This window comes from Prionailurus viverrinus, chromosome E3 (genome assembly GCF_022837055.1).
Source record: "Prionailurus viverrinus isolate Anna chromosome E3, UM_Priviv_1.0, whole genome shotgun sequence".
Classification (NCBI taxonomy): Eukaryota; Metazoa; Chordata; class Mammalia; order Carnivora; family Felidae; genus Prionailurus; species Prionailurus viverrinus.
Genome location: NC_062576.1, coordinates 9,441,997 through 9,466,187, shown reverse-complemented (window position 1 = coordinate 9,466,187; position 24,191 = coordinate 9,441,997). Strand labels below are relative to the sequence as shown.

General features: G+C 53.2%; 1 protein-coding gene across 1 annotated transcript; it reads right to left on the bottom strand.

The window, feature by feature from the left end:
* Positions 1-13,860: 13,860 nt before the first annotated feature.
* On the bottom strand, positions 13,861-23,471 carry SSC4D (scavenger receptor cysteine rich family member with 4 domains). Its single transcript, XM_047838697.1, has 10 exons — positions 23,306-23,471; positions 21,745-21,780; positions 21,169-21,474; positions 20,386-20,463; positions 18,677-18,991; positions 17,479-17,556; positions 16,835-16,909; positions 16,409-16,720; positions 15,531-15,608; positions 13,861-14,873 (listed from the first exon to the last, which is right to left on the bottom strand). The coding sequence occupies exons 1-10, from the start codon at positions 23,469-23,471 to the stop codon at positions 14,557-14,559; spliced, it is 1,761 nt and encodes a 586-aa protein (XP_047694653.1). The 3' UTR covers positions 13,861-14,556.
* Positions 23,472-24,191: the final 720 nt, after the last annotated feature.

Sequence of the window (24,191 nt, the reverse complement as noted above, 5' to 3'; positions counted from 1 at the left end):
CCAAGTCCTCACCTTAGTCTCTAATCTCAGAGAGCCGGGAAAGACCAATAGGAAAAAACAACAGGAGAGAAAAAACAACAGGAGAGCGGATGTGATTGTTCCCATGCCCCTATAGACACTAGAGAACCCATAGCACAGATGAGGAACCCAAGGCACACAGAAGATAAGTAACCTGTCCAGGTCATACAGCTAGTAAATGGAGGCTTTGGGTCATAAAGGAGGTTCATGTGTCTCTTACTCCTTATCCACCAACTGGAAGCACCCAGCTGGGCCTATTTCTTTTCTTTTTCTTTTTTGATGTTTTTATTTAGTTTTGAGAGAGAGAGAGAAAGAGAGAGACAGGGTGTGAGCAGGGGAGGAGCAGAGAGAGGGAGACGCAGAGTATGAAGCAGGCTCCAGGCTCTGAGCTGTCAGCACAGAGCCTGACGTGGGGCTCAAACTCACAAACCTCGAGATCATGGGAGCTGAAGTCAGGGGCTCATCACCATCCAGGCGATGTCAGAGCCATCCAGGCGCCCCTCTTGGTTTTTGTTTTTGTTTTGTTTTGTTTTTAACTTTTTCAATGTTTATTTTTGGGGGAGAGGGTGCACAAGTGGGGGAGGGACAGAGAGAGGGGGACAGAGGATCTGAAGCCGGCTCTGCACTGACAGATGCAGGGCTCAAACTCACGAACCGTGAGATCATGACCTGAGCCAAAGGTGGACACTCAACCGACTGAGCCCCCCAGGCGCCCCCAGCTGGGTCTGTTTCTAATGGAGGGAGGAAGTAAGTGACTTACTCATTCACAGGAAGGAGTGTGGTCTCTAGGGGAGTGAATCAGAGCAAAAGCCCTCCCAGAGAAGTTGGAGGGACCGCAGTTTCCAGGTGTACAGCCCACGGGGGTGGCCATCCATGCTGGGTTCCGGGCCCTGGGACAGTGAACAGAACTGCTCCACTAATGACTTGCTGAATAACTTCAAACAAATTACTTCTCTTCTCTGGAACTCTGTCCCTCCTTTGCCAAATGAGGAACCAATGACTCATGATGCATCAGGTCAAAACAAGCCACTTGGGCTAATACTAAAACCTTTACATTTTGATACCTTCTCTAAAATGATCTGAACTCAGGTTCTCCCGTGCAGATCAGAAGCGCCCAATGATGTCACGGGGCTTTGCTAGCTATCTGTGATATCACGGGGCTTTCCTGGGTTCTAGGGAGGAGAGAACAAGTAAAAAGGTGCCAAGAGGAACCAAGGTTGGGAATCTCAGAATGGACCAGCCCTTCAGAATCTTCAGCTAGGAGAGGTTTCATGCAAGGCAGAAAAAATTGGCATTTTAGAACACAGGCACTGTGGCAGCTGGGACAGAGGATGGACTGGATGGGAAGAAGGCCAGAGGGAGGGAGACCACTTGGGGGGTTCCTGTGAGAGGTGGGAGGTTGGGTCAGGGCCGGCCGTTGTAGTGGCTGTGGGAGGTGGGACATACCCAGCATGACTCCCAAGATGATCCCATTCTCCGAGATAGAACAGGCTTAAGGGAAAGGTGATGGGCTCAGTTGGGAAGTGACAAGTGTGAAAGCGTATCTAGGGGCGCCTGGGTGGCTCAGTCAGTTAAACGTCTGACTCTTGGTTTCAGCTGAAGTCATGATCTCACAGTTCCTGAGTCTGAGCCCTGCATCCGTCTCCGCCTCACATGGCAGAGCCTGCTTGGGATTCTCTCTCCCTCTCTCTCTCGGCCCTTCCCCCACTCGTGCTCACTCTCTCTCTCAAAAATAAATAAATTAAAAAAAAAGAGTATCTAAGTATAGGGTTGTTGAATCATTGTATTGCACACACGAAACTGATACAGCACTATATGTATGTTAACTATGCTGGGCTGAAAATATAAAAAACAAATTAATAAAATTTAAAATTTAATTTAGTTGAAAGAAAGAAAGAATATCCGAATGAGATGCCCAGGTTGGGGCTGGAAGTAGAAATCTGAAACAGCAGGCCCTCACGCATGGGCTCAAGAGGAGACCTGGAGGGAGCACCAGGAAAACCAGAGTTTCTGTGTCTCAGGGATCATGGAATGATGTGATCACCAGATCCTCCTGGTGCTCTATGGCCATGTTGCCAGATGCCTGCAGAAAACTCATGTGAGGGCAGAAAGGAAGACCTTTTCTTTCTCTCTCTCTCTCTCTCTCTCTCTCTTTCTTTCTTTCTTTTTCTTTCTTTCTTTCTCAATATTTATTTTTGAGAGAGAGAGAGAGAGAGAGAGAGAGCGAGCAGGGGAGGGGCAGAGAGAGAGGGAGACAGAGGATCTGAAGTAGGCTCCACACTGTCAGTGCAAAGCCCGATGCGGGGCTCAAACGCACGAACCACGGGATCATGACCTGAGCCGAAGTCAGACATTCAACCCACTGAGCCACCCAGGAGCCCCAGGAAGGCCTTTTCTTGAGTTAGGGCGTCCTTGTTGACCTAGGCCAGCAATTTGGACAGCAAGGGGTAAAGGGGTGAAGAGTTAAAATGTGGAGCCGACTGCTTTCATCCGCAATTTAATGGTCAGATGAAGGAGAGAGAAGCCTATGTTCTGGCAGCTCAGGCAGAGGGAGGGTTTTATTTGTTCCGGAGGAGGCTGAGGGTTGTTTGAATGCTCAGAGGAGTGGCTGGAAGAGGAGAGGACTGGGAGGGACAGGGGGGTGAGCTGACGTGGGAGAGGGCAGGGTCCCCAGATGAGGGGTCAGCTGGGATGGCAGGTGGGTGGATGGGTCTCTGAGTGAAAAGCGGGGAGGTTCCTGGGAACCTCTTTCTCTGAGAAGGAGAAGCTGAAGTCATTCGCTGCTGAGTCATGAGAGGAGGAGGGAGGTTTGAGGAAGTATCTGGGGAGGATGGGGGAGTGAGCTGGGGAAAGACCGGCCATTCCAGGACTGGCTGGACCCAGAGGCCACCACACAGGGCCCCTGTCCGCACAGACTTGTGCTTTTCACCTGCAGCCCTGGCAATGTGAGTCTTAGCTAAGAAGGCGAAGGTCAGATCACCCGGAGCAGGCAGTGGTCAGCTGTGGCCAAGTTGTTGAGGGGCCGAGGGTCTGGGGGACAGGGAGGGAGCCTGATATAGCAAAGGAGTGAGGGCCCAGATGGGCCAAGGCCTGAGCTAGGTAAGGGAAATAGAGGCCAGGAGGGAGTCAGGCGCGGGAGGCCTCAGGGACAGGGAAGAGCAGGGAGTGGGGAGGAGGGACGTGGATGTGACACAGGAGTGTCGTCATTCTCAGAGGACCCCCAAGGCCTGAAGAAAATTCTGGGGAGTAGTCATGGCTAAGGTTAAAGGTTAAAGAGCTTCCCCTGGAGGCTCTGATGCAAGACGCTTGTCCTGTGGATGCTGGAATCCCAGGAGGCAGGGCCTGGGGAAAAGGCAAACTCCCATCAGGCCACAGGCCTCAGGAATGCCACCGGGACCGGCTGTTTGGGCAAAGGGACAAGTCACAGAGCTGCAAGGCCCGAGCCCCAAGGAAGGGGACTTGCTCGAGGCATTTGGAAGGAGCAGAACTGGCAGGACACCTCACGTCTTGGACCTTCATACCTCTCCCTTCTGCCTGGCACAGAGGCCTGCCACTCACACATCTTGTTCCCCTAACTGATCTCTGGGGCACACTTCCGCCTCCGAGATGGGTACGATTCAGGCCCTCTTGAGCTTCATTACAAAGGGAAGAGGAAGTCAAGGGCTTGAACAAATAGGAGCGTGACCACGGTGTACCCTGCTTGGTCGTTTGTGGGTTTTTTTGTTTTGTTTTGTTTTTTTGTTTTTTTTGGGGGGGGGTTGTTTTGTTTTTAGTAGTTTTTTTATCCACTGGGTTATGCAGAGTAGAGAGCATTCCCAAGGGGCTGGATGTCCTGGGGATCCTCCCAAGGCAGGGGAAAGAGCAGGGAGAAGGTCCTGAGGCTGAGCTCCGTCCCCCACCCCCCGAAAAAAACAGAGATTAGAGAACGGTAATGACAGAGAGATAGACACACTGTGGTAGAGACAACAGACCCAGAGAGAGAGAGAGAAGGAGAGAGACAAGGATTCAACAGAGGGACGGACAGGAAGACAGACCGCCTGAGACAGAGACGGGGAGAGAAGGTGCTGAGCAGGCTGGCCAGGTGCCCATGGCTCATCCGGGAAGCTGCTGGGCTGGACCCAATCAGTGCAAGATGGATGGCTGCTTTGGGAGGGTGAGAGGCCGCCAGGCAGGGCAGCTGGGCCGTCTCTCCCATCTGCACGACGCGCTGCAGAAAGCCCGGCCAGCTGACCCTGTTTCCCAATAGGCCGATGGTGAGGTGCGCCCTCGGAGCTTCCTCAAGGACAGCAGGAGGGTGAGGAAGGGCTCTGCTTTGGAGACACGGACCCCAGCTCTGCCTCTCACTAGCTGTGAGGTCTCGAGGCCATCGAGTTCCCTGGGCTGTCTTCATTCCCAGCTCTAAAATGAGAACCACCACCCTGGTCCTCAGTGGTTCTGACATGTTTTCACCTGCTCCGCAGAAACAGGGACCTGGGTGAGCTGGGACGTCACAGTGTCCTTCAGGTCCAACAGGAACATGAAGGGAACAGATGCCTTCTGTGCCTGGCACCCTTTGGGGCTCGTTCCAAAAATCTGGCCAAGCAGTTTGGGCTGAGGGTGGTGGTGAGTCAGGAGAATAGGTTGTGACCCCAGGTCCCAGAGTTGCACAACTGATAAAGATCCCACCAGTAAAGGGCTCCTATCCAGCTCCCCTTACTTACAAATCCCGGCACTTATGCTCGGTGCCAACCCCCACAGCAACAGGGAAGTAGACAGGGGCAAGTTTCATCGTTCTGTCCTAACCATCCAAGGGCTCTACTCCAGACAGTAGCCCTCAGCAGCAGGACTGGGAGAGACTCTTGCTCCTGGTCACCAAGGCCACCTGCACACTAGCCTCATCCAGTCTCTCTGCCATTCATTTACCCCTTCATTCACTCAAACGTCGAACGTCTACCAGGTGCACTGGTAGGTGTGATGAGCCCAGGATGCGGGAAGAGGACACAGAGGGGATCAATCACCTTCTCCCCGCCTATCCAAACCTCAGTTTAAATGTTCCCTCTTCCAGAAGGCTTCCCATAACGTCTACTAGGATTGAGGCCTTTTTCCACCTCTGAGCCCATAACACTTCTCCAAAGACCCACACCCTGGGGTCTTATACAAGGTCTAGGAACGTATATGCATTATATCCCTATAGATGGTCTCCTTTCTGGAGGCAGAGCCCACTCCCCGTTCATCTTTGCCTCCTACAGAGCCCAGCACAGTAGCAAGGGGTCAGGGTTCGAAGGATACATATTTGCCAGTCTTTGAACCTCAACGATGCATAATAATTACTGTCTTTAAACCTCAGTCTTTTCACTTGTAAAGTGAGGACAATAATCTTCACTTGCCAGTGTGGCCAGATGGATCAAATGAGATATTGCATGCGAAGTCCCCTGGCAAGCTGGAGGCCCTACACTCCTTGCAGCCATGGGCTGTTGCTAATGATATAGCAATCTCAGGGCCGGAGCTGGGCTCAGAGAGGCAGGGAGCAGGCGCCCCTCTGTCTGTAGCTTCCCCTGCCTGACGGTGTGGAGGGGTTCTCTGAGCCTGAAACAACCCAAATGTGGGCAGCCAGACTGCAGGGGCAGGAGAGAAGCTGTGGGAACCCAGATACCCAGTTTCCAAGTCTGCCTTTAGCTCAAGGTGAGTGACCTTGGTCGGGGTAGTCCCTTTTCTGAGCATGAGGTTATCCATCTGCCAAGCGGGAATAGTAATTCCGGGCTGGCAGCAGAGAGGAGGCGAGGCCCCGGTGACGGCTGCAATGCGTAGGAACCCCCACATCAATGTCCAAATACTGTGCACTTGTGGGGTCACAGAAGAGGAGTGCACCAACCCCTCTGCAGACATCACCTCTTGCCTTCTATCCTGACTGGGCCAGACAGCAGCCCCTTTCCCTGGCAGACTGGGCATTCATTTCTGGGCCAGAGTGGTGCTCAAATACTTGCTGAATGGGAGAATGAATGAATGAATGAATGAATGAATAGGAACCCAGGAAGCATTAGAGCTCCCTTTAGACAGGTCAACAGCTCATCCTGTGCTCACTGTCTACCACTCCCACCAGAGTCCAACCACCCTCACCTCCCCTGCATTAATGCGGCAGTCTCTAGTCTCTCTACTTCTATATTATTACCCGACAAGCTCTCTCTTCTCCATAGGATGCCCAGGGTGATCTTTATAAAATTCAGATCTTATGTCTCTCCTCTGCTTATAAACCGCTAGTTAGCCAACTGGTACCCTCACGATAATCTCCATAATCTTTAATGAGCCTACAAGGCTCTCCTCCCTTCTAAACCCACCATCTCGGTTGAACCTCCATTCCAGCCATCTGATTTTCCTCCCACCCCAATAAGGCCAGCCTCCTTTTCCTCTTGTGAAAAGTAACTTTCCTCTCAAAGTTTTCCCTGGCCTCTCCCCCCAGTATAAATTAGGGGCCCCTGTAACCTGACCCTCACTTAACACTGTTCTTTCCCATTGCTATGCTCATCAGGCTTTGATGGAATCTTTGCTTCATCTCCCGCCTGGACTGTAAACTCTTGAAGAGCATAGACCTGGTTTGCCCTGCAATGGAGCTTTTCATCCCTGCCTGGCACAAGGAAGGGGCTCAGAATATCTGATGAGTAGCTGAGTGAGCTGGAAAAACAGACTGCAAGGAGTCTTTGAGAGTAAGCGCAAGCAGGAGCAGAGGCCAGGATGGGTGGCCGGAGAGAGGGGCAGAGCCAGCCTCCGAGACAGAGCATCTGGCCTTGACTATGAGTTTGAGAATCCACTAAGAGCCAGAGATCACCTTCCCAGCCTTGCCTGTATCACGAAAGCCCTGAGAGCCAACTCCAGAGACCACATGGGCCACATCCTCAGAGTATGACCCTGCGCCCCTCCCCGTCCCTTTGCTCGGGTGCCTCTAAGAGCGCGGCTGGTTGTTAGACTCTCAGTCTAGTGTGCATGTCTGGGAGTGTTCAAGGGTGCCCTTCTCTAATTTGTTCACTCAAAAACTGGCTTTACAGTTTTAACAAGCCTCTGTAGGTTAATCCTCCCCTCTGGAAACAAGAGTGGAGACCCCAGCCGGGCCCGAGTGGTGGGCCAGTCTTTTAAGCTGGGAAAGGCCTCACAGACTAGAAAATGTCGCCTGCACTCCAAGCTCCCGGCGGTCATTCCCCATCGTTCCTTCCCACGCCGCCGAGATAGGCTGCACCAGGGCTCCCTGGCCCAGGTTCCGGCCAGCCCCACCCGTCCAGTGGCCGGGGCCGAACACTCCCAAAAGCTCCAACGGGTGCGTCCGGGAGGGGCTATTTCCAGGGGAGGAGAGGGCGTCGCCTTTGCTTTAGGTTCGTCTCGACGGCACTTCGCAGCTTGCTGTGATTGGCTGTGCCGTTCCCAGGCTCTCCAATTGGGAGGCTAGCGCGGAGCCAGGGGTGGGGCTTCAGTTCCCACGCGGGACGGGCTCCTACTCGCTTTTCCTCTGTCCGCCACGCCCCGCCAGCGCCAGGGCGGTGACTCAGCTGGAAGGCGCGACCCGACTGGGCCGGAAAGGCCAAGCCGTGTAGCTCCCTCCGGGCCCGCGGCACTGAGCACTGAGCGGGGGGGGGGGGGGGGGGGGGGGGGGGGGGGGGAACTCGGGCCAGGATTTGTGGGTTGGGGTGGGAGTCCCTACATCTGATTCCCCGATCTTTCTATGTGATCCGGAGAAGCTCCAGAGCCTTCTCTGTAGTTTCCCTTTTCTGCAGTAGAGATAAGAATACTGGGAGATCTTGAGACAAGCTAGGACTAGCTAGTTAGTAGAAAGAGCGTGGGGCTTTTGGGAATTTACTCTGGTTGCAAATCCCTCCCCCTAGTTAACCAGTTGTGGGATCCTGGCCAATCGTCAAAGACTCGTGTGTAAAATCAGAGAAGGATTTTACCTTCATCCTCTGGTTGTGATGGTGAAAATAAGACAAAATGACATAGATACACAGAAGGCAGCAAAATTCCAATTAGGACAGCCAGCTTTGATGAACAAAACAAAAAGGGCAGTTTTGGAAAGCTAGCCCTGAGGCTAGGCTTTGGATAAGATAGCTAGACAGTTCTGCATGAGAAATGAGCAAGAACCCAATTGAAGAGTGGGCAACGGCCTTGCATAGACATTTCTCCAAAGAAGATATATAAATAGGCAATAAGAACAAGGAAAGATACTCAACATAATTAGTCATTAAAAAGGTGTAGGGTGCCTGGCTGGCTCAGTCAGTGGAGCATGCGACACTTTTGTTTTTTAAGTTTTTTTTTTTTTTTTTTTTTTTGAGAGAGACAGAGACAGCATGAGTGGAGGAGGAGCAGAGAGGGGGGAGAGAGAGAATCCCAAGCAGGCTCCACACTGTCAGCCCAGAGACTGATGCCAGGCTTGGCCCCACGAAATCGTGAGATCATGACGTGAGCTGAAACCAAGAGTCAGACACTTAACTGACTGAGCCACCCAGGTGCCCCAAAAATGTTTAAAAAATAAAGACACAAATCAAAACCAGGAGGTACCGCTTCACAACCACTAGGCTGGCTAGAATTTCATTTGTTTTTGTCTTAGAATTTTTTTTTTTTAATAGGGAGGGAATAACAAGTTAGCAAGGATGTGGAGTGTTGGAACCCAGGTCATTGCGGGTGGGAATGTAAGAGGCGCAACCAGTGTGGAAAAGTTTGGTGGTGCCTCAAAATGTCAAACAGGGAATTACCACATGACTCAGGAATTCCCTTCCTAGGTACGTACCCAAGAGAATTGAAAAGAAATTCTCAAATGGATACTTGTACGTCAATATTCACAGAGCATTATTCATAATTGCCAGAAGGTACAAACAGCCCGAGTATCCATCAACAGATGAATGGATAAACACAATTGGCTGAGTCCACACAAAGGAATATTATTCCACCAGAAAATGAATGACGTCCGGGGGACAAAACAGAAGAGACTCATAAATATGGAGAACAAACTGAGGGTTACTGGAGGGGTTGTGGGAGGGGGGATGGGCTAAATGGGTAAGGGGCACTAAGGAATCTACCCCTGAAAACATTGTTGCACTATATGCTAATTTGGATGTAAATTTAAAAAAATTAAAAATTAAATTAAAAGAAAATGAATGACGTCCTGATACATGCTATAACGCAGATGAACCTTGAAAACGTTATTTATTTTAAGTGATAGAAGCCAGACTAGAAAGGCCACCTATTTATTGCATGACTCCGCATCTATGAAATGTCTAGAATCGGCTAATCCACAGAGAAAGTAGATTAGTGGTTGCCAGGAGCTGGGGGAAGGGGAATGAAGAGTGATGGCTCATGGGCATAAGGGTTTTTTGGGAGGAGGGGTGATGAAATGTTCTGGAGTTAGGTGGTGGTGATGGTTGCACAACCCTGTGGATATACTCAAAAAACCACTGCACTGTGTACTTGAAAAGGGTGCGCTTTACGATAAGCAAATTTTATCTCGATGAAACTTATTTAAAAGAGAAAAAAAAAAGTGCAATGACCAAAAGGCAGGAGTCAGAGGGTTTGCAAAACAGAGAGGAGAAAGAAAGAAGCATAGTAGGAGAAAGGGAGGGTTTCAGCACTGGCATAGGCCGTTAGGGCTAGAGTGGAGGAAATGAGTAAAAGTTATCTGGGCATGTGAATGTGTGGGGTGGTGTGTATGAATATAGAAGGGCTTTGTCAAAACAAAGTATCTGCTCCTCAATTTTCAGTTGGTGGTTCGGTCCTTGCTCCAAAGCATCGGCCAAGTGTGGTACAGGCACAGCCTGGAATTGGTGCAACCAGGAATGAAGGGCTTAGTGAACAGGAAAAAGGAGAGTCACGGTGGAGGCAAAAGCAGATGGAAGTTTCAGACATCAGCAAAAGTCAGGAGTGCTTGGCAGAATCTAAGCTCCTGAAGAATTCCTGAGGTTTCTGGTAGGGATGCTGGGTGTCCTACTGTAACAGGAGACACGTGGCTGGGTCCTTTTAAGTAAATTTTGAGAGGCAAGGTGCACTCAGCAAGTTGAAAGACGTGGAAGATATGCAAGCGGCTGACATCTGGGGCACCTGTATCACTCATTTTCCAATGGGTTCCCATTGCCCTTGGAAAAAAAACTTCTCCCCACAGCCTAGAAAGCCCCAAGTGATCTCGCCCCCTACCACTTTTTCCTGACTCCTCTCTTAGCACGTTCCTCTTTGCTCCAATCATAGAGTGCCCTTCTCTCTGGCCCGTCTACAGCTCAGGCTAAATCCCCACTGAGGGATTTGGAATGTGTCTCCCCAAACCTTTTTGTGGCCAAAAGGTTCATGGCCACCTTCCTCTCATTACTGAGGCCCAACTCAAGCCTCACCTCCTTGGAGACCCTCCCTCACCACCCAGTCCCTAGCAGGACAGCCTGCTTTATGTTCTTTAGAGCACTTATCACTAGCTCAAATTCTTTCGACCATTTTTTTAAGTTATTTATTTATTTTGAGAGAGAGAGAGAGAGAGAGAGAGAGAGAGAGCCTGTAGGCAAACCTGTGCATGAAGGGGGAGGGGCAAAGAGAGAAGGAGAGAGAGAGAGAGTGAGAGAGAGAGAGAGAGAGAGAGAGAGAGAGAATCCCAAGTAGACTCTGTGCTCCACGCTGAGCCCAATGTGGGGCTCGATCTCACAACTGTGAGATCATGACCTGAGCCGAAATCAAGGGTCAGACACTTAACCGACTGAGCCACCCAGGCGCCTCTCTCTCAACTATTTATATGTTCAATGGCTTATCACTGGTCTTCTCCTCTTGAAGGTAATCCCTGTGCCACGCAGACAGGAAGCTGCTTTAGATTTCTTCTTGCTCTGGAGCCCCAGAGCACGGCACTGTGCTTGACCTAGCACACAGGTGCTCCAGAAATATTTGCTCATGTCCTCCATTCACCCAACAAATATTATTTGAGCAACTACTATGTGTAGTCCTGTGCATGAAGTTGGGCACGACAGCCCCAGCCGCAGCCCACAAAGGCCCCCTGAGCTAGGAGAGGAGACAGCCAAGTCAGCAGTCTCAGCAGGGGTGAGTGCTGTCCCCGGGGAGGTACAGGGTGCGATGTTGGCTGCTTCTAGTCCAGACCGAGAGGAGGTGGTATCAGAGAAGGCCTTCTGGAGAAAATGAAAGCTGAGACATGAGGCTAAAAAGAGTTGACTCAGGGGAAGGAGGGGAGAGGGTGACGCGTATCCCAGGCAGAGAGAACAGCATGTGCAGAGGCCCGGTGGGAAGAGAGCCCAGACATTAGAGGAATTGAAAGTAGTTCAGCCTGGTGAGATCCTGGCAGCAAGTGGCAAGAGATGATGCCGGAAACGCAGGCAGAGCCAGCCTGGACAGGACCTTGCAAACCGAGCTGAAGAGTTGAGGAAGAGCACTGGGGAGCCATGGGAGGGGTTTGAGCAGGGGAGTGGTACCATCGGGGTTGTAAACAGCTCACTGTTCTTGTGGCATGGGGAACAGGCTAGAGACAGGGAGACAGTGAAGAAGCCGTAGTAAGAAATGGGGGGGACGGAGAGAAGTGAACAGATTCCAGCAAGGTTTGGGAGATAGAATCAGTAACATTCGGTGACTAATTGGTTTTGGGGGGTGGAGATTGTTGGGGATAACACCCAGGTTCATGGCTTAAGCTAGTGGTTGGTAGTGCTACTTACCAAACAGGGAAACCCAGGTTTGTGTCGTTCTTGTTTTTTTGTTTTATTTTAGAGAGAAAGAGCGTGAATGCGTAAGTTGGGGAAAAGGGCACAGGGAGAGGGAGAGAGAATCTTAAGCAGGCTTCACGCTGAGTGTGGAGTATAACGCAGGGCCCAATCCTACGAACCATGAGATCATGGCCCGAGCGGAAACCAAGAGTCAGACGATTAACCAACTGAGCCACCAGGCGCCCCACTTACAAAGATTTGTTTCTCACTCACTCTAAGCCCATCTTGAGTCAACAGAGGCTTTGCTCCAGGTGGCCCTCACTCAGGGACACAGGTTGATGGGGCCTCCACTCTCTGGAACATCACTGGTCACCCTGAAGGAAGGAATGTGGCAAACTGTGCTCAGGTCCTTGAGGGCTCCTCTATGAGGGGTACTTCCATTCACATGTCATTGGCTAAAGCGTGTCACAGGGCCATGCTTCACTTTAAGAGGGCAGGGAAGTACAAGTCCACCGTGTGCCAGGAAGGGGAGTATTGGACATGTTGGTGACCAGTATTGAGGCATCAAAATCTTAGGCTTTAAGGGGACACCTGGTGGGCTTGGTGGGTAAAACATGTGACCCTTGATCTTGGAGTCATGAGTTCAAGCCCCACACTGGGTGTAGAGCTTACTTTAAAAAAATAGAGAAATCTTAGGTTTTGTCATGGGAAACTCTGAGAAACTTGGACAAATCAGTTTCCCTCCCTGAGCCTCAGTTTTCCCTGTCTGTAAAAGGGGGCGATGTTACTTCTCTTGCAGGGCTGCTATGAGGGTTAATGGGCAGAGCATTGGTACTGATGAAAGCACTTTGTTTAGATGCGAAAGAGGAATCCAGGGATGGGAAGCCGTAACACTTCTCAGGATGAAGGAGACACACACTTGGATGTGGGCGTGGCCGCAGTGGCTAAGTGGATCTGAGCGTGCTGCACTCAGATCTGGGGGCTACAGGCTGGCTGGTCCCTCTGCCCCGACTCCCTGAGTCCTTAAGTATTTTCATTCCTTTCGTTGCTCAGATCCTCATCCTTCCAATGACGCTGTGGGTCTTGGAGCTCCCTAACAAATGGAGACAAAGCCATTACTGCCAAGCGCTGATGGACTTTGGAGCTCAAGTGTCTGCCTCACTCCTTGGCTGGGAGCCAGGACCCGGGTCTGGAGCCTATGGGAGGCAGAATAATGCCCTCCCCCCAACCAAGATGTCTATGTCCTAATCCCTGGAGCTCCTGAACAGTGTTATTTTAAATGGCTAAAGGGATTTTGTAGATGTGGTTAAGTTAAGGACCTTGAGATGGGGGGAGTACCCTGGATTATCCAGGGTCTAATATAATCACAAGGGGTTTCAGAGGATGGAAGAGGGAGGCAGGAATGTCAGGAAAGGAGATGAGGCGGTGGAAGCAGAGGTCCAAGTGATACAATTGTTGGCTACAAGGAGGTCACGAGCAGGCATGGGAGGCAGGCAGCCTCTAGAAGCTGGAAAGGTAAGGAAACATTCTTCTTTAGACTCTCCTGAAAGAACAGCATCCTGCCAAGACCTTGAACTTCGCTCAGGGAGACCCATTTCAGACTAGCGACCCCCCAAAACTGTAGGATAATAAATTTGTGTTGTTTTAAGCCACTCAGTTTGTGATAATTTGGTACAGCAGCCATAGGAAACGAGAGAGCCTGTGTACTGGACGTGGAGGGCAGAGGCTTGACCAGGACAGTTGCTAAACAGGCAGGTCACCTACCCTGGGGCTGAGAGCGGCTCTGGCAAGATCGCCCACTTCTTTCTGCCCCTGGAGCTCCAGGTGAGGTGCCCCAAGAGCAGCCCCTGGGGACGCCCCTGTGCTGCTTTGCTTTTATCTCCCTGCTTTTTCTTGAGTATTGCTCTAGTGCCTCTCCCACCTTGCAACGTGTCTTGGAGCAGACCCTTTCCTTCTGCAGGACTTAAGTTTCTCTATATGCAAAAGGAAAGCAGGGGTGGGCTTGGGGACCCTCCGGGGCCTTACAGGCCTCATACTGCGAGTCAGCACTTCCAAGACTGTGCGGGCCTGCTGAGAGCTCTCTGATGATGCTCTTGCACGGCCCTCCATCCCCGAGCCGGTTTCCTCCAGAGAGTTCTAACCAGTCTTTGCTGCTGCCACAAATGATACACTTGTGCCTGCAAGTAAAAAGACAGGGGTGGGGGGGGGGAGGACAATGCTTTATTGACTTGGCACCTATAAACAGGTGGCTACAGGCCCCCAGGGTTCTTCGCTACTGCAAAGTGGAGGCTCTGTGGTGGGGGCAGCATAAATCAGAGATGTTGGTTCCAGCTGCAGGGAGGGGCCGCTGTCCCTGCTTTGGCCCCTCCAGTCCCCTTGTCCAGCCAAGCACCATCTGAGTCTGGGCCCTCACGGAGAAGGCCAGGGCAACGACCCAGGTTCTTCTGCAGCCACAGGCAGTCTAAGGTAAGAGCTGTGGGTCTCTCCTGCCTTCCCTCTTCTTGGGGCTCCCAATATGGGTTGGGGAGAGGGGGGATACTCCATTTATAGAGAGCCCCTGAGCCTCCTGGACCAGGGTCCAGGAAGGCAGGGTCAGGTGTTGTAACAGGAGCCCCACCGAAGAAAACAGTTATGAGTCATTCCCTTCCCCCCATTTTATATTCTGGCTGAGCCGCAAGTGGGAATTCTTATTGAATTGGGCCCACAATAATTGGTGACAGGTGATGTCACCTGGGTAGAGCCAGGCTCCCCCATGCAGGACCACACTCTCTGAATAGCCTCTCTCCCAGGCAAGAGGAGGGAAGGGCAGAGTGAACTGAAGTTGTCAGAGGAGGAGGGCTTCCTGGAGGAAGAGGGGCAGGCCACAGCAGGCTCCCAGAAGAGATGGTCTGCAGAATGGGCTGGGTCACAATGGCTGGCACAGGACACTGGCGTCTTCACTGTGGTCACAGTTGTGGGCATCCCAGCGGATGTGAGAGCAGAGCAGAAGGGCACTCTCGTCCCCACGGCACTTGACATTGTCCAGGAGGATAGGGCCTCGGCCCGGGCCGAAGTGGGCCTCGCCGGGGGCTGCCAGGGCCTGGCCACAGCCCAGCTGGTGGCACAGGACAGTGGCTGCCCGCAGGTCCCAAGCGTCATCGCAAACAGTGCCCCACCGTTGCCCTAGGAAGAGTTCTACGCGCCCCTCACATTGGTGGGCTCCATTGGCCAGACGCAGGTGCCCTGTGGAGAGACAAGGCCCAGGGCTGGAAGGGGCTGGCCCATGCCAGGCCATGGAAGGGGTAGACAGAAAAGGCAAAGGGTAGTGATGTCAGACACAGTATTGCTCTGGGGGCCGATGGACAAGGGCAGATAAATCAGGTTAAAATAAGCTGGGTGGCAGTCTAGACTCAGTCTCTGGACTGGAAGAATGTGTACGAGCCTTTGTGGGGTGCTGTGTCCCTGCTGAGTGCTTCATGTCTGCTCTTTCCTTAATCCTCTGTTCATAACCCCAGACCCTCAGCCCCAGTGCCACTCTCTGGAGACTGTGCTTGTGTCCCCTGGAGGTTATCATCTCCCCTCACCCACAGGCTTAAAATTGAATTCTTTCCTTTCATCTCTTCAGGAAGGAGCCCCTTATTTTGATCCCATCTCTAAGATTAAATCTCTAAGATTTTGATCCCATCTCTTAGAAATCTCTAAGATTGCTCCCTTAAAATCCACCTCCCTCTTCTGGATACCATACCCTTATTAACGAGAACAGAGACTAACACAAAACAAAGGTTCTCAAACCTGGTACAAATCTGCTGAGCTGTGTAACCTCAGGCTGTGATCTCCCCCAGTTCTGGTCCTTCCGATCCTAACGCCTCTACTTCCATCTTTGGGGCTGTGGGCACCTACCGTCCCTGGGCCGAGGAGTGGGCGCCCGGGTGGTCTCAGAACCATCCTGCTGGACTTGAAGTCCTAGCTCCTCTGGGCCTGGCTCAGCAAGGACAAAGAAAAAGAGGTGGCTGTCACATTAGGGAACATGTTCCTTGAGGCCAGGTTACCGTCTACCCTCCCAAGGGGAGCCTGATTAAGGGACAGGGAGGGCCTCACAGGACCCTGAAGGAGAACTGCTTTCTGCCACTTGGATCAGAAATGGGGTTGTGATTCTTTCACCCTGGAAACCAAAGCAGGACCCTTTGTAGCTACCCCTTTGTGGCCAAGGCTCCTAGGCCAAGGGCACCAAAGGAGGGTGAAGATCGCATTTCCCACACCAATCAATAAACAGGAGCATTTTAAAATAGGTCAGACTCTACAAACACCCCTTTCCATTGATTCTCAAAGGTCAGACGCTTGCTCCCCGAAAGCTGATCAACTCTGCTTCCTAGAGCTTTGCGGGTCCTTGATTCAGCAGATAGAAAGAGACCCTGCCCCTCCCTTCACACAGATTTCCAGACTTTGTCCCTAGCTTTCCGCCTCTCGCCCTCCCCTCACTGCCGCAGCGGGCGCGCCCGCCCCAAGCCCTACCCCCCCTCTCACTGCAGAGGGCGCTCCCTTCCCGGCTCCGCCCATGCTGCGCAGCCGCAGAGCGCGTCTATGGTCGGGCTCCGCCTCTCTGCGGAGTGCGCGTCCTCTCCAGCCCCTCTCACGCTGCAGTGCCGCAGAGAGCCCTCACGCACGGCCCCGCCCGTTTCTCAGAGGCAGCCTTACCCCGCCTCCGCCGCAGTACGCGTCTGCGCGCGGCCCCGCCCATTCCCGGGAGGCCGTGCTGCGCGGTCCCGCCGCCACCTCACCTGAGCAGAGCGCGCCGGCATCTTCGTGGTGGCCGCAGTTGTGCTGGCCCCAGCCCAGGTGGAAGCAGTCGCTCAGGTGGGCCTCCGTCCCGGCGCAGCCCACGTTGTCCAGCAGCACGGGGCCGCGCCCGTAGCCGAAGTGGCCGAGGCCCGTGGCGCCCAACGCAGGCCCGCAGCCCGCCTCGCGGCAGGCCACACGCGCGTCCGCGAAGTCCCAGTCATCGTCGCACACGGTGCCCCAGCCCCCGGCGTACATGACCTCCACGCGGCCGCGGCACGGGCCCGGACCGCCCACCAGCCGCAGCCGCCCGCCTGCGGGGCACACAGGCCCGTGGCCATAGGGGCTGGGCTGGGGCCGCTGGCTCCGGGACAGAGGCCCGGTCCTACCCCTCTCCCACCCCACAGAACCCTGGCTCTGCCACTTACTTTTCTTCCCCGCGACCCAGGTGGCTGTGGTGAACAGTGCCATCTCCCTGGAAGGCAGGGCACCAACTCCTGTAGCTGCAGAGACAGGGCCTCTAGAGCATGTGAAGGGGACGAGGAGGCCTTCTGGCCTACAACAGGGCACAGCGATGCCTACGAGCCCCCAGCTGTACCACACCTGCACCCCACACTCAGCCTCAATCCTAGTGTCGCCGTGTAGTCCGGTGTGGTCCTCAGGAAACTTGATTGGAATGAACCGAATCCTGTTTCCAGGCATTATTCTAATTTGAATCTCAATGATAGTTCCAGACGGGATTCCCAATGTGCTTCTAGCCTTCATTCAACCTTTAGCTCAACCCTCTCACAAGGTCTCTCGATTTCCAACCTCAGCACCCACCCAAATTGTACCTCAGAGCTTTGAAGAAATCTCTTACTGTCTCCTCCCACCTTGCTGAACTTTTCAGAGCTCTGGATTTCATCCTTGCTCCATCTGCTCGTGACTCTCTCGCCCACCTCTTTACCATCGGGCGGAAAGTCCTGGTTGGCTAGCCAGGGCCGCCGTCCAGTAGATCCAGAACAGCCTTTCTATTTCCCAGCCCTGTCTGCCTTGTCCCTACCATTCCAGCCCAGAAGGCTGGGTTCCTTACCTTCTGGCTCTGTGTGCCAGGCCCAGTCCTCTCTTGTGGCCAAGGGTGGTAGTGCGGTGAGAGTCGGGGGGCCCAGGACTAGAGCAGGAGAGAAGGGAGCAGGGTCAGAGGCCAAGGTTTTGGTTCCGGGTCAGCCTTGCCGTCAGGGGAGGATGGGAGGGTCTCCGTGGAGAGCACAACAGATTTTACCCCCAAGCTGGGGTGGGGGCGGGGATCTGTCTTACTTGACAGTGTTTGTAATTTACTTTTGGTGCACAGGTGTCCACATTGCAGTTTATAAAGGGCTTTGACACACATGCTTTCGTTTCTCTCCAGTGTTTTCAGAAGCCCAGTGTGTGTCCAAGATGGAGAGACAGAGAAGGCCTTACCCACCAGGGAGGGCCATGCACAGTCCTGAGGGGCTTACAGCACAAGACTCATCCCCATCTTGCAGATAAAACGGGACTAGAAAGGGCAAGAGTCATGCTGGAGACTGTGCAGCAAGGTTAGCTGTGGCTTTGCCAGGACTCACTATGTGACCACGGGTAAGGCTCTGCCTCACTGGGCCTCAGCTTTCCCATCTGTAAACCAGGAATAATGGCCCCTGGTGTGCTGTGAGGCAGAGCAAACAATTTATATGCTATAGAGTGGAGTCCATCTGTGAAGTGCCATTACTGGCCCTATTATTCCTATTTGCTCAGGAAAAATCTCAAAATGGGAGAGGGACCAGGTGGGTGAACACACTATTGTGGTTAGAGATTACAAAGGATTACAGACGGCTATGCTTGGTAATTCTGGGGGCATACCTGGGCTACAGTGAGAGAATTCTGGAGTAGCTCTGGGGTAATTCTAGAGTACTATTACTTTACTCTGGAGTATTCCATGAAGAGCACTTAGAAATTGCTAGAAAATTCCGGAGGCTTTCTTGGGGTACTGCTAAATAATTCTGGAGTATTGGTGGCACAATACCGTGAAACCTACCACAAAGAGTACTGGGACTTTCAGAGGCACTTCTAGAGCAGTACTGAGCAGTACTGAGACGTTAAAAGTAATTTTGGGGCCTTCCCGGAGAGCACTAGGGTGCATGGGGGGCGGGGGGGAGCCACCAAGCCCCGCCCGGCCCCGCTCCGCCTCCGCCTCCGTCTCCGCCTCCGCCTCCGCTCGCGTCAGGACGGGGCCCCGCCCCGGTCCCCGCCCAGCCCCGCCCCCGAGCCCGCACCTGCGCAGAGCGCGCCGGCGTCCTCGTGGTGGCCGCAGTTGTGCACACCCCAGCCCAGGCTTAGGCAGGCTGCCAGGCGGGGCTCGCTGCCTTCGCAGTGCACGTTGTCCAGAAGGATGTGCCCCGTGCCATAACCGAAGAAGGCGTTGGTGGTGGCGGCCAGGGCCGCCCCACAGCCCAGTTGGCGGCAGACCACAGCAGCATCCGGCAGCCCCCAGTCGTCGTCGCAGACCGTGCCCCACAGGCCACCATGAAGGATCTCGACTCTACCCTGACACGGGCCCACGCCCCCAACCAGGCGCACGCTGCCCTCACCTGGTGGGGGGGTGGGCCGGGAGCATTTCCCACAGGGCTGTGCCTCCCCCACCAACAGTGCACCCAATCCAGTGCTTCCCCAATGCCTCAGGCCCTCCACGTACCCACAGTGCATGGGGCCCCAGCACCTAAAACCGAGGAGAAGCTTCTCACCCAATTACCCGAAGGCACTTCCTCCTCACGGTCCCAGATTGGGGGAGGTTTGTGGGATCAGGACAAACTGGCTTTGGGTCATTTTCTGCCTCAAACCAACCTTCCTGGTACCGGTCCACACTCTGCTGTTTCCTCACTTACTCCTGCAGTGAAAGGAGCCTCACCTTTCCAGGTGCATTGCCAACAATTCTTCCTCTAGGAAGCCCTCCCATATCTCTAGTAGGTGAGACCCTCTTCCTCCTCTGGGCTTCCTTGCTTATTTAATCTGTCCCTCTTTGGGGGCACTTTTCATTTTCTCGTTCTCCGTCATTATCCATATTTCTGTACATATCTGAGTCTCCCATTGGATTAAGCTCCGGTCCTCACCTCTTTAGCAACTTGTGCTGTTTTTTAAGTTTATTTTGAGAGAGAGAGAGAGAGAGTGTGTGTGTGTGTGTGTGTGTGTGTGTGTGTGTGTGTGTATGCGGGAGGAGTGCAGAGAGAGAGAATCCCAAGCAGGTTCTGCACCAGGAGCATGGAGCCTGACACAGGGCTCAAACTCACAGTGAGGTCATGACCTGAGCCAAAACCAAGAGTCTTATGTGTAAATAATCAAGCCATCCAGGTGCCCTCAGCTGACTATTTTTTTTAAGTTTATTTATTTTGAGAGAAATAGCATGCAAGAGAGAGGAGCAGGAGAGAGGGAGAGACAGAATCCCAAGTAGGCTCTGCACTGTCAGCACAGAGCCCAACACTGGGCTGGAACCCACAAACCATGAGATCATGACGTGAGCCAAAATCAAGAGTTGGACCCTTAACTGATCGAGCCACCCAGGTGCCCCTGTGCTGACTTTTTTTAAAAATATATTTTCTAATATTTACTTTTGAAAGAGAGAAAGAGAGACAGAGAGGCAGAGTGTGAGTGGGGGAGGGGCCAAGAGAGAGGGAGGCACAGAACCCCAAGCAGGCTCCAGGCTCTGAGCTGTCTGCACAGCCGGACGTGGGGCTCGAACTCACAAACCGTGAGATCATGACCTGAGCTGAAGTCAGTCGGAGCCCCTGTGCTATTTTTAATCATCCCACAGGAATGCCTCCTCTTTCCCTAGCCAGACTGTGAGCAGCCAAGGGGCAGGATGGGAAGGGAATGTCCCAGCTCACCCATCGGTAATCCCTCTCTTCCCACCATCAAAGGTAAGGGTGGCAGACTCCTCTCGGGGTCCTTCTCCTATGACCCAGGTGGTCCCCATGTTGCCCTTACTTACCTTTCCCATTCTGGGGAGTTGTAGGGGGCGCCCTACTGGTTAACACTTTCCTTGTTGGGGGCTGCGTGGGCAAGAATTCTGGGAAGGAAGCAGGGTGGAAGGGAGGAGGATACATGGATCTTTCTGTTCTTCATCCTCACACCGGATGTGTGAGCGGCAGGGCATGGACCCCTAAGGTACCTGCCATAAGGCCTCTGGCCACACAAAGGGTCAAAGCCAGGAACCCTGGGGTATGAGAGGAGAAGGGGCCCCCTGAGTCCAGAAAGCAGTAGCTTCAGACAAGTTCTTTGTGTTCTTAGAGCAACATTACGTTACTTGAGAACTTATTAGAAATGCAAATTCCCAGGCCCCACCCCAGACCTGCAGAATCAGAAACTCTGGGATGGGGCCACCGTCTGTATTTTATTTAATGAGCCCACCAGGCGATTTTCTTGAAAACTAGAACCAATACTCTCAAGGTCAACGCCTCTCAGAGATGTCTGCTGCAGCTCCACACCAAACGGACCTCACTGCCAGTGTTGACCCCAATTGTTTGATTGTCAAAATGGGGAGAGAGCTTGGCTGGAACCATCAAGGCCCCACATAGAAACAATAATACTGGTTTTCCTTCAGCCAGGATCGCACAATGAGGCAGAAGGGCCGCTGGGACCCTGACAACGAGGCCGGGGCTCCTCCCCCACACCGTGCAATGCCACCTCTGGACTGTTCTTCTGCCATGCCAGTCCCTTCATTCATCCATACAACCCTGCTGCCCGCCCTCCCGGGTCACAGGTCTCTGCTTACCATCGCACAGGACAGCCACATCTTCGTAGTGGAAGCAGTTGTGGACGCCCCAGCCTCGGCTGCCGCACTGGCTCAGCGCAGCTTCCTGCCCGCCACACTCCACGTTGTCCAGCAGGATGGGGCCTCGGCCTTGGCCGAAAGCGAGGGGCCGCGGCACGGGCAGTGCCAGGCCGCAGCCCAGCTGTCGACACACCACGTTGGCATCCACCACATCCCAGTCATCGTCACAGACGCTGCCCCAGGAGCCGCCGTGCAAGACCTCCAGGCGCCCCCGGCAGCGGCTCGGGCCCCCCACCAGCCTCAGCTCTGTGGAGAGGGTTGGGCTGGCACCAGGGGGATTGCTGGGCCTGATGTGCAGGACGCCCACCTTGCTGCGAAGCCGTGGGAGCCTTACGGTCAGTCCCTTCCGGGCCTTATTTCTCCCTCTCTGTAAAATGGGGAGACTAGCACAATCTCTTTGGGGGCATCTAGAGTTTCGGAGGGCTGGTTAGTTGTCATTCCCTGAGGCCTTCCGTCTGCTCATCTGGGTACCTGGGGGCAGGGCAGGGTATGGGCAGGAGGGGCCGGGGCACCTACCTGGAAAGGGCAGTGGGGTGGGCTGTAGGGCGCTGGCTGAAACAGAATGAGAAAAAGCATTGGTCCCTCTGCCCCCTCCCTTGGCCACAGGGCCCTGGGAACAGCCTCCTTTCACCCCATGATCCTTACCATCATCCCCCTCCTCTTCACTTTCCCTGCCTGAAACGGGTCTGTCTGCTTCTCCCCCTCCGCTGTGAAGTGCCTCAAAGACTCCCCATTTCCTGCAGGAGTCCCAGATCCTGAGCTTTCTCTACAAAGCCTTTTAGCCAGCTTCCCCTCACTTCTTTTTTTATTTTTTGAAATATTTTATTTTTAAGTAATTTTTTTAAAGTAGTCTTTACAGCCAGCGTGGGGCTGGAACTCACAACCCCAAAATCAGGAGTTGCACGCTCCACCCGCTGAGCCAGCCAGGAGTCCCGCCTTCCTTTACTTCTTAATTTCCCATCAGTCTTGTCTCTGGGTCTTTAACCCTGCAGTCTCGTCTACTTGAACAGTTCTGCTCGTTAGAGCCTGCAGATCCTTCTAGATTAGCTCAGAGTCCCTGTCCCTGGAGAGCCTTCCTGGAGCCTTCAGCTAGAAATGCGGTTTCCTCTCAATCTCTGGACACAGTCTCCAAGCCTTCTTGGGCCTTCTGCCTGGTGATGTGGCCCTGCCTGTCTGTGTGTTTCCTGGTATTACTCAGCAGACGGTCAGTAGCTCTGTCTTAAGTGTGCCAATTGGCTTTGGGATTTATTAGGATATCCCCCCAAAGATTTACCTATACAAGGCCTTCTGCTTCAGCTCTCATTATGTGTAAGTCAGGCACTGTGCCCATTGCTTTATGTGGCCTGGCTAACTTAACCAGTGGGACGCATAAGGTAGGTAGGATTTCCCACACGAGGAAACTTCTTCTGGTTTAGTGAAGTGAGGCCACTTGCTCAAGGCCACACAGAGAACAAAGAATAGAGCCGAGATTCCTACCCAAATAGCCACACACTCTTCTTCAGCACACAATTCTGGGCACATGGCCTGGGGCGGGGTGGGGGGAGGTGGTAGGAAACAGGGAAACTGGCCCAGCGTGGGAAATTGACAAGCCCATAAAAGCCCCTCACTTGTGCGCAGGGTGTGACGGTTCTCAGGCACCTTCATGTGCCTCCAGGCGCCTCATAGAATCCTTAGGACAATGCTCTGAGGTGTGTACTGGTGTGCCCATTTTACAGATGAAGAAACTGAGACTCGGTTGCTTCTTTCTCAAGTTAGCATGGCCCCTCGGTCATTTGGTTCTATGTATTCCACCAGCTGCCTTTCCAACAGCCATTGGTGAGCCCACTCCTTTCCCTCCTTCCCTATTTCCGGTGTCCCCTAACCGCCCAGACCCTGTTTACATCGAGCCCTCACCTCCAGCACCGAGCCCTCCACTTCCCCAACTCAGACAGACCCTTAGATTTCATCAACCCTGAACAAATGTCAGAGCTGAAAAGAAGTTTGGAAACGATCTCATTCACAAACCATAATTTTACAGCTGGGAAAACCAAGAGCCAGACAAGGGAAGGGTCCGGGGTTGAGGGGGGAGGGCACTCACCCAGCGGCAAAAGGAGGAGGAAGGACAGGGCTGGGGGGAGGCGTGAAGAGCCAGTGCTCCAGTCTCCCAGCCCCCGCCCCCTGCTCTTCTCTGCTGGCTGGGGACCAATTCGCATCTCTGCTTCCTCGTGCATCCAGCCAGTGGATGGCCTTTCAGATGGTCCCATCAAGGGGTGGTGGAGAAGTCACAGCTGGAACATCTGGAAATAAAGATCCTAAGTCACTTCCTCCAGCTGGAAGGGGCTCAGCGAGAGCCTCAGGGGGATGTGACATTTCCGCTTGGATTCGGCATTCTGAGTGGAGGCGGAGGTGGAGGCGTCGGGGGCAACAGCTGGGCTCTCTGAGCGTAGAGCACAAGACTTAGGTCTGGCTGGAGCAGAGGGTGTGTGGGAGCCACGGCAGGAGACAAAGTTGGACTGCTGCCTGGTTCCAAAGCATCACAGGCCCGGAGTCTGTGCCGAGGGCTCAGGGTTTATCCTCCAGGGCACCGTATCCCAAAGCCTGGTGCTGGTGCCACTGGTGGTAATCCACATAATTTTAGTGGGAGATGAAAGGATGTCTACTATTGTCTTCTTTCTTTCTCTATTGAGAGAGGGGAGGGGAGGGGTAGAGAGAGAGGGAGAGAGAGAATCCCAAGCAGGCTCTGCACTGTCAGCGTGGAGCCTGGTGCAGGGCTTGAACCCACGAACCTCGAAACCCTGATCTGAGCCAAGATCATGTTCTGAGCCAAAATCATGACATGGGCTGAAATCAAGAGTCAGACGCCTAACCGACTGAGCCACCAGGCACCCCTATTTTCTTTCTTTCTTTTTTTTTTTTTTTTTACAATGCTTTCTGTTTATAGTAAAGGATTCTGGTTTTCCATTTATTTGGAGCATTATAAAGTT

What these genes read in the sequence shown, in the direction of transcription:
- SSC4D (XM_047838697.1), bottom strand. Translation starts at nt 23,471, where the DNA reads ATGGGACCATCTGAAAGGCCATCCACTGGCTGGATGCACGAGGAAGCA. An exon ending in CCTCCTCCTTTTGCCGCTGG is followed by an intron (nt 21,781 to 23,305) that starts GTGAGTGCCCTC and finishes ATTCTGTTTCAG; the next exon opens with CCAGCGCCCTACAGCCCACC. An exon ending in CTGGCACACAGAGCCAGAAG is followed by an intron (nt 16,910 to 17,478) that starts GTAAGGAACCCA and finishes CTGTCTCTGCAG; the next exon opens with CTACAGGAGTTGGTGCCCTG.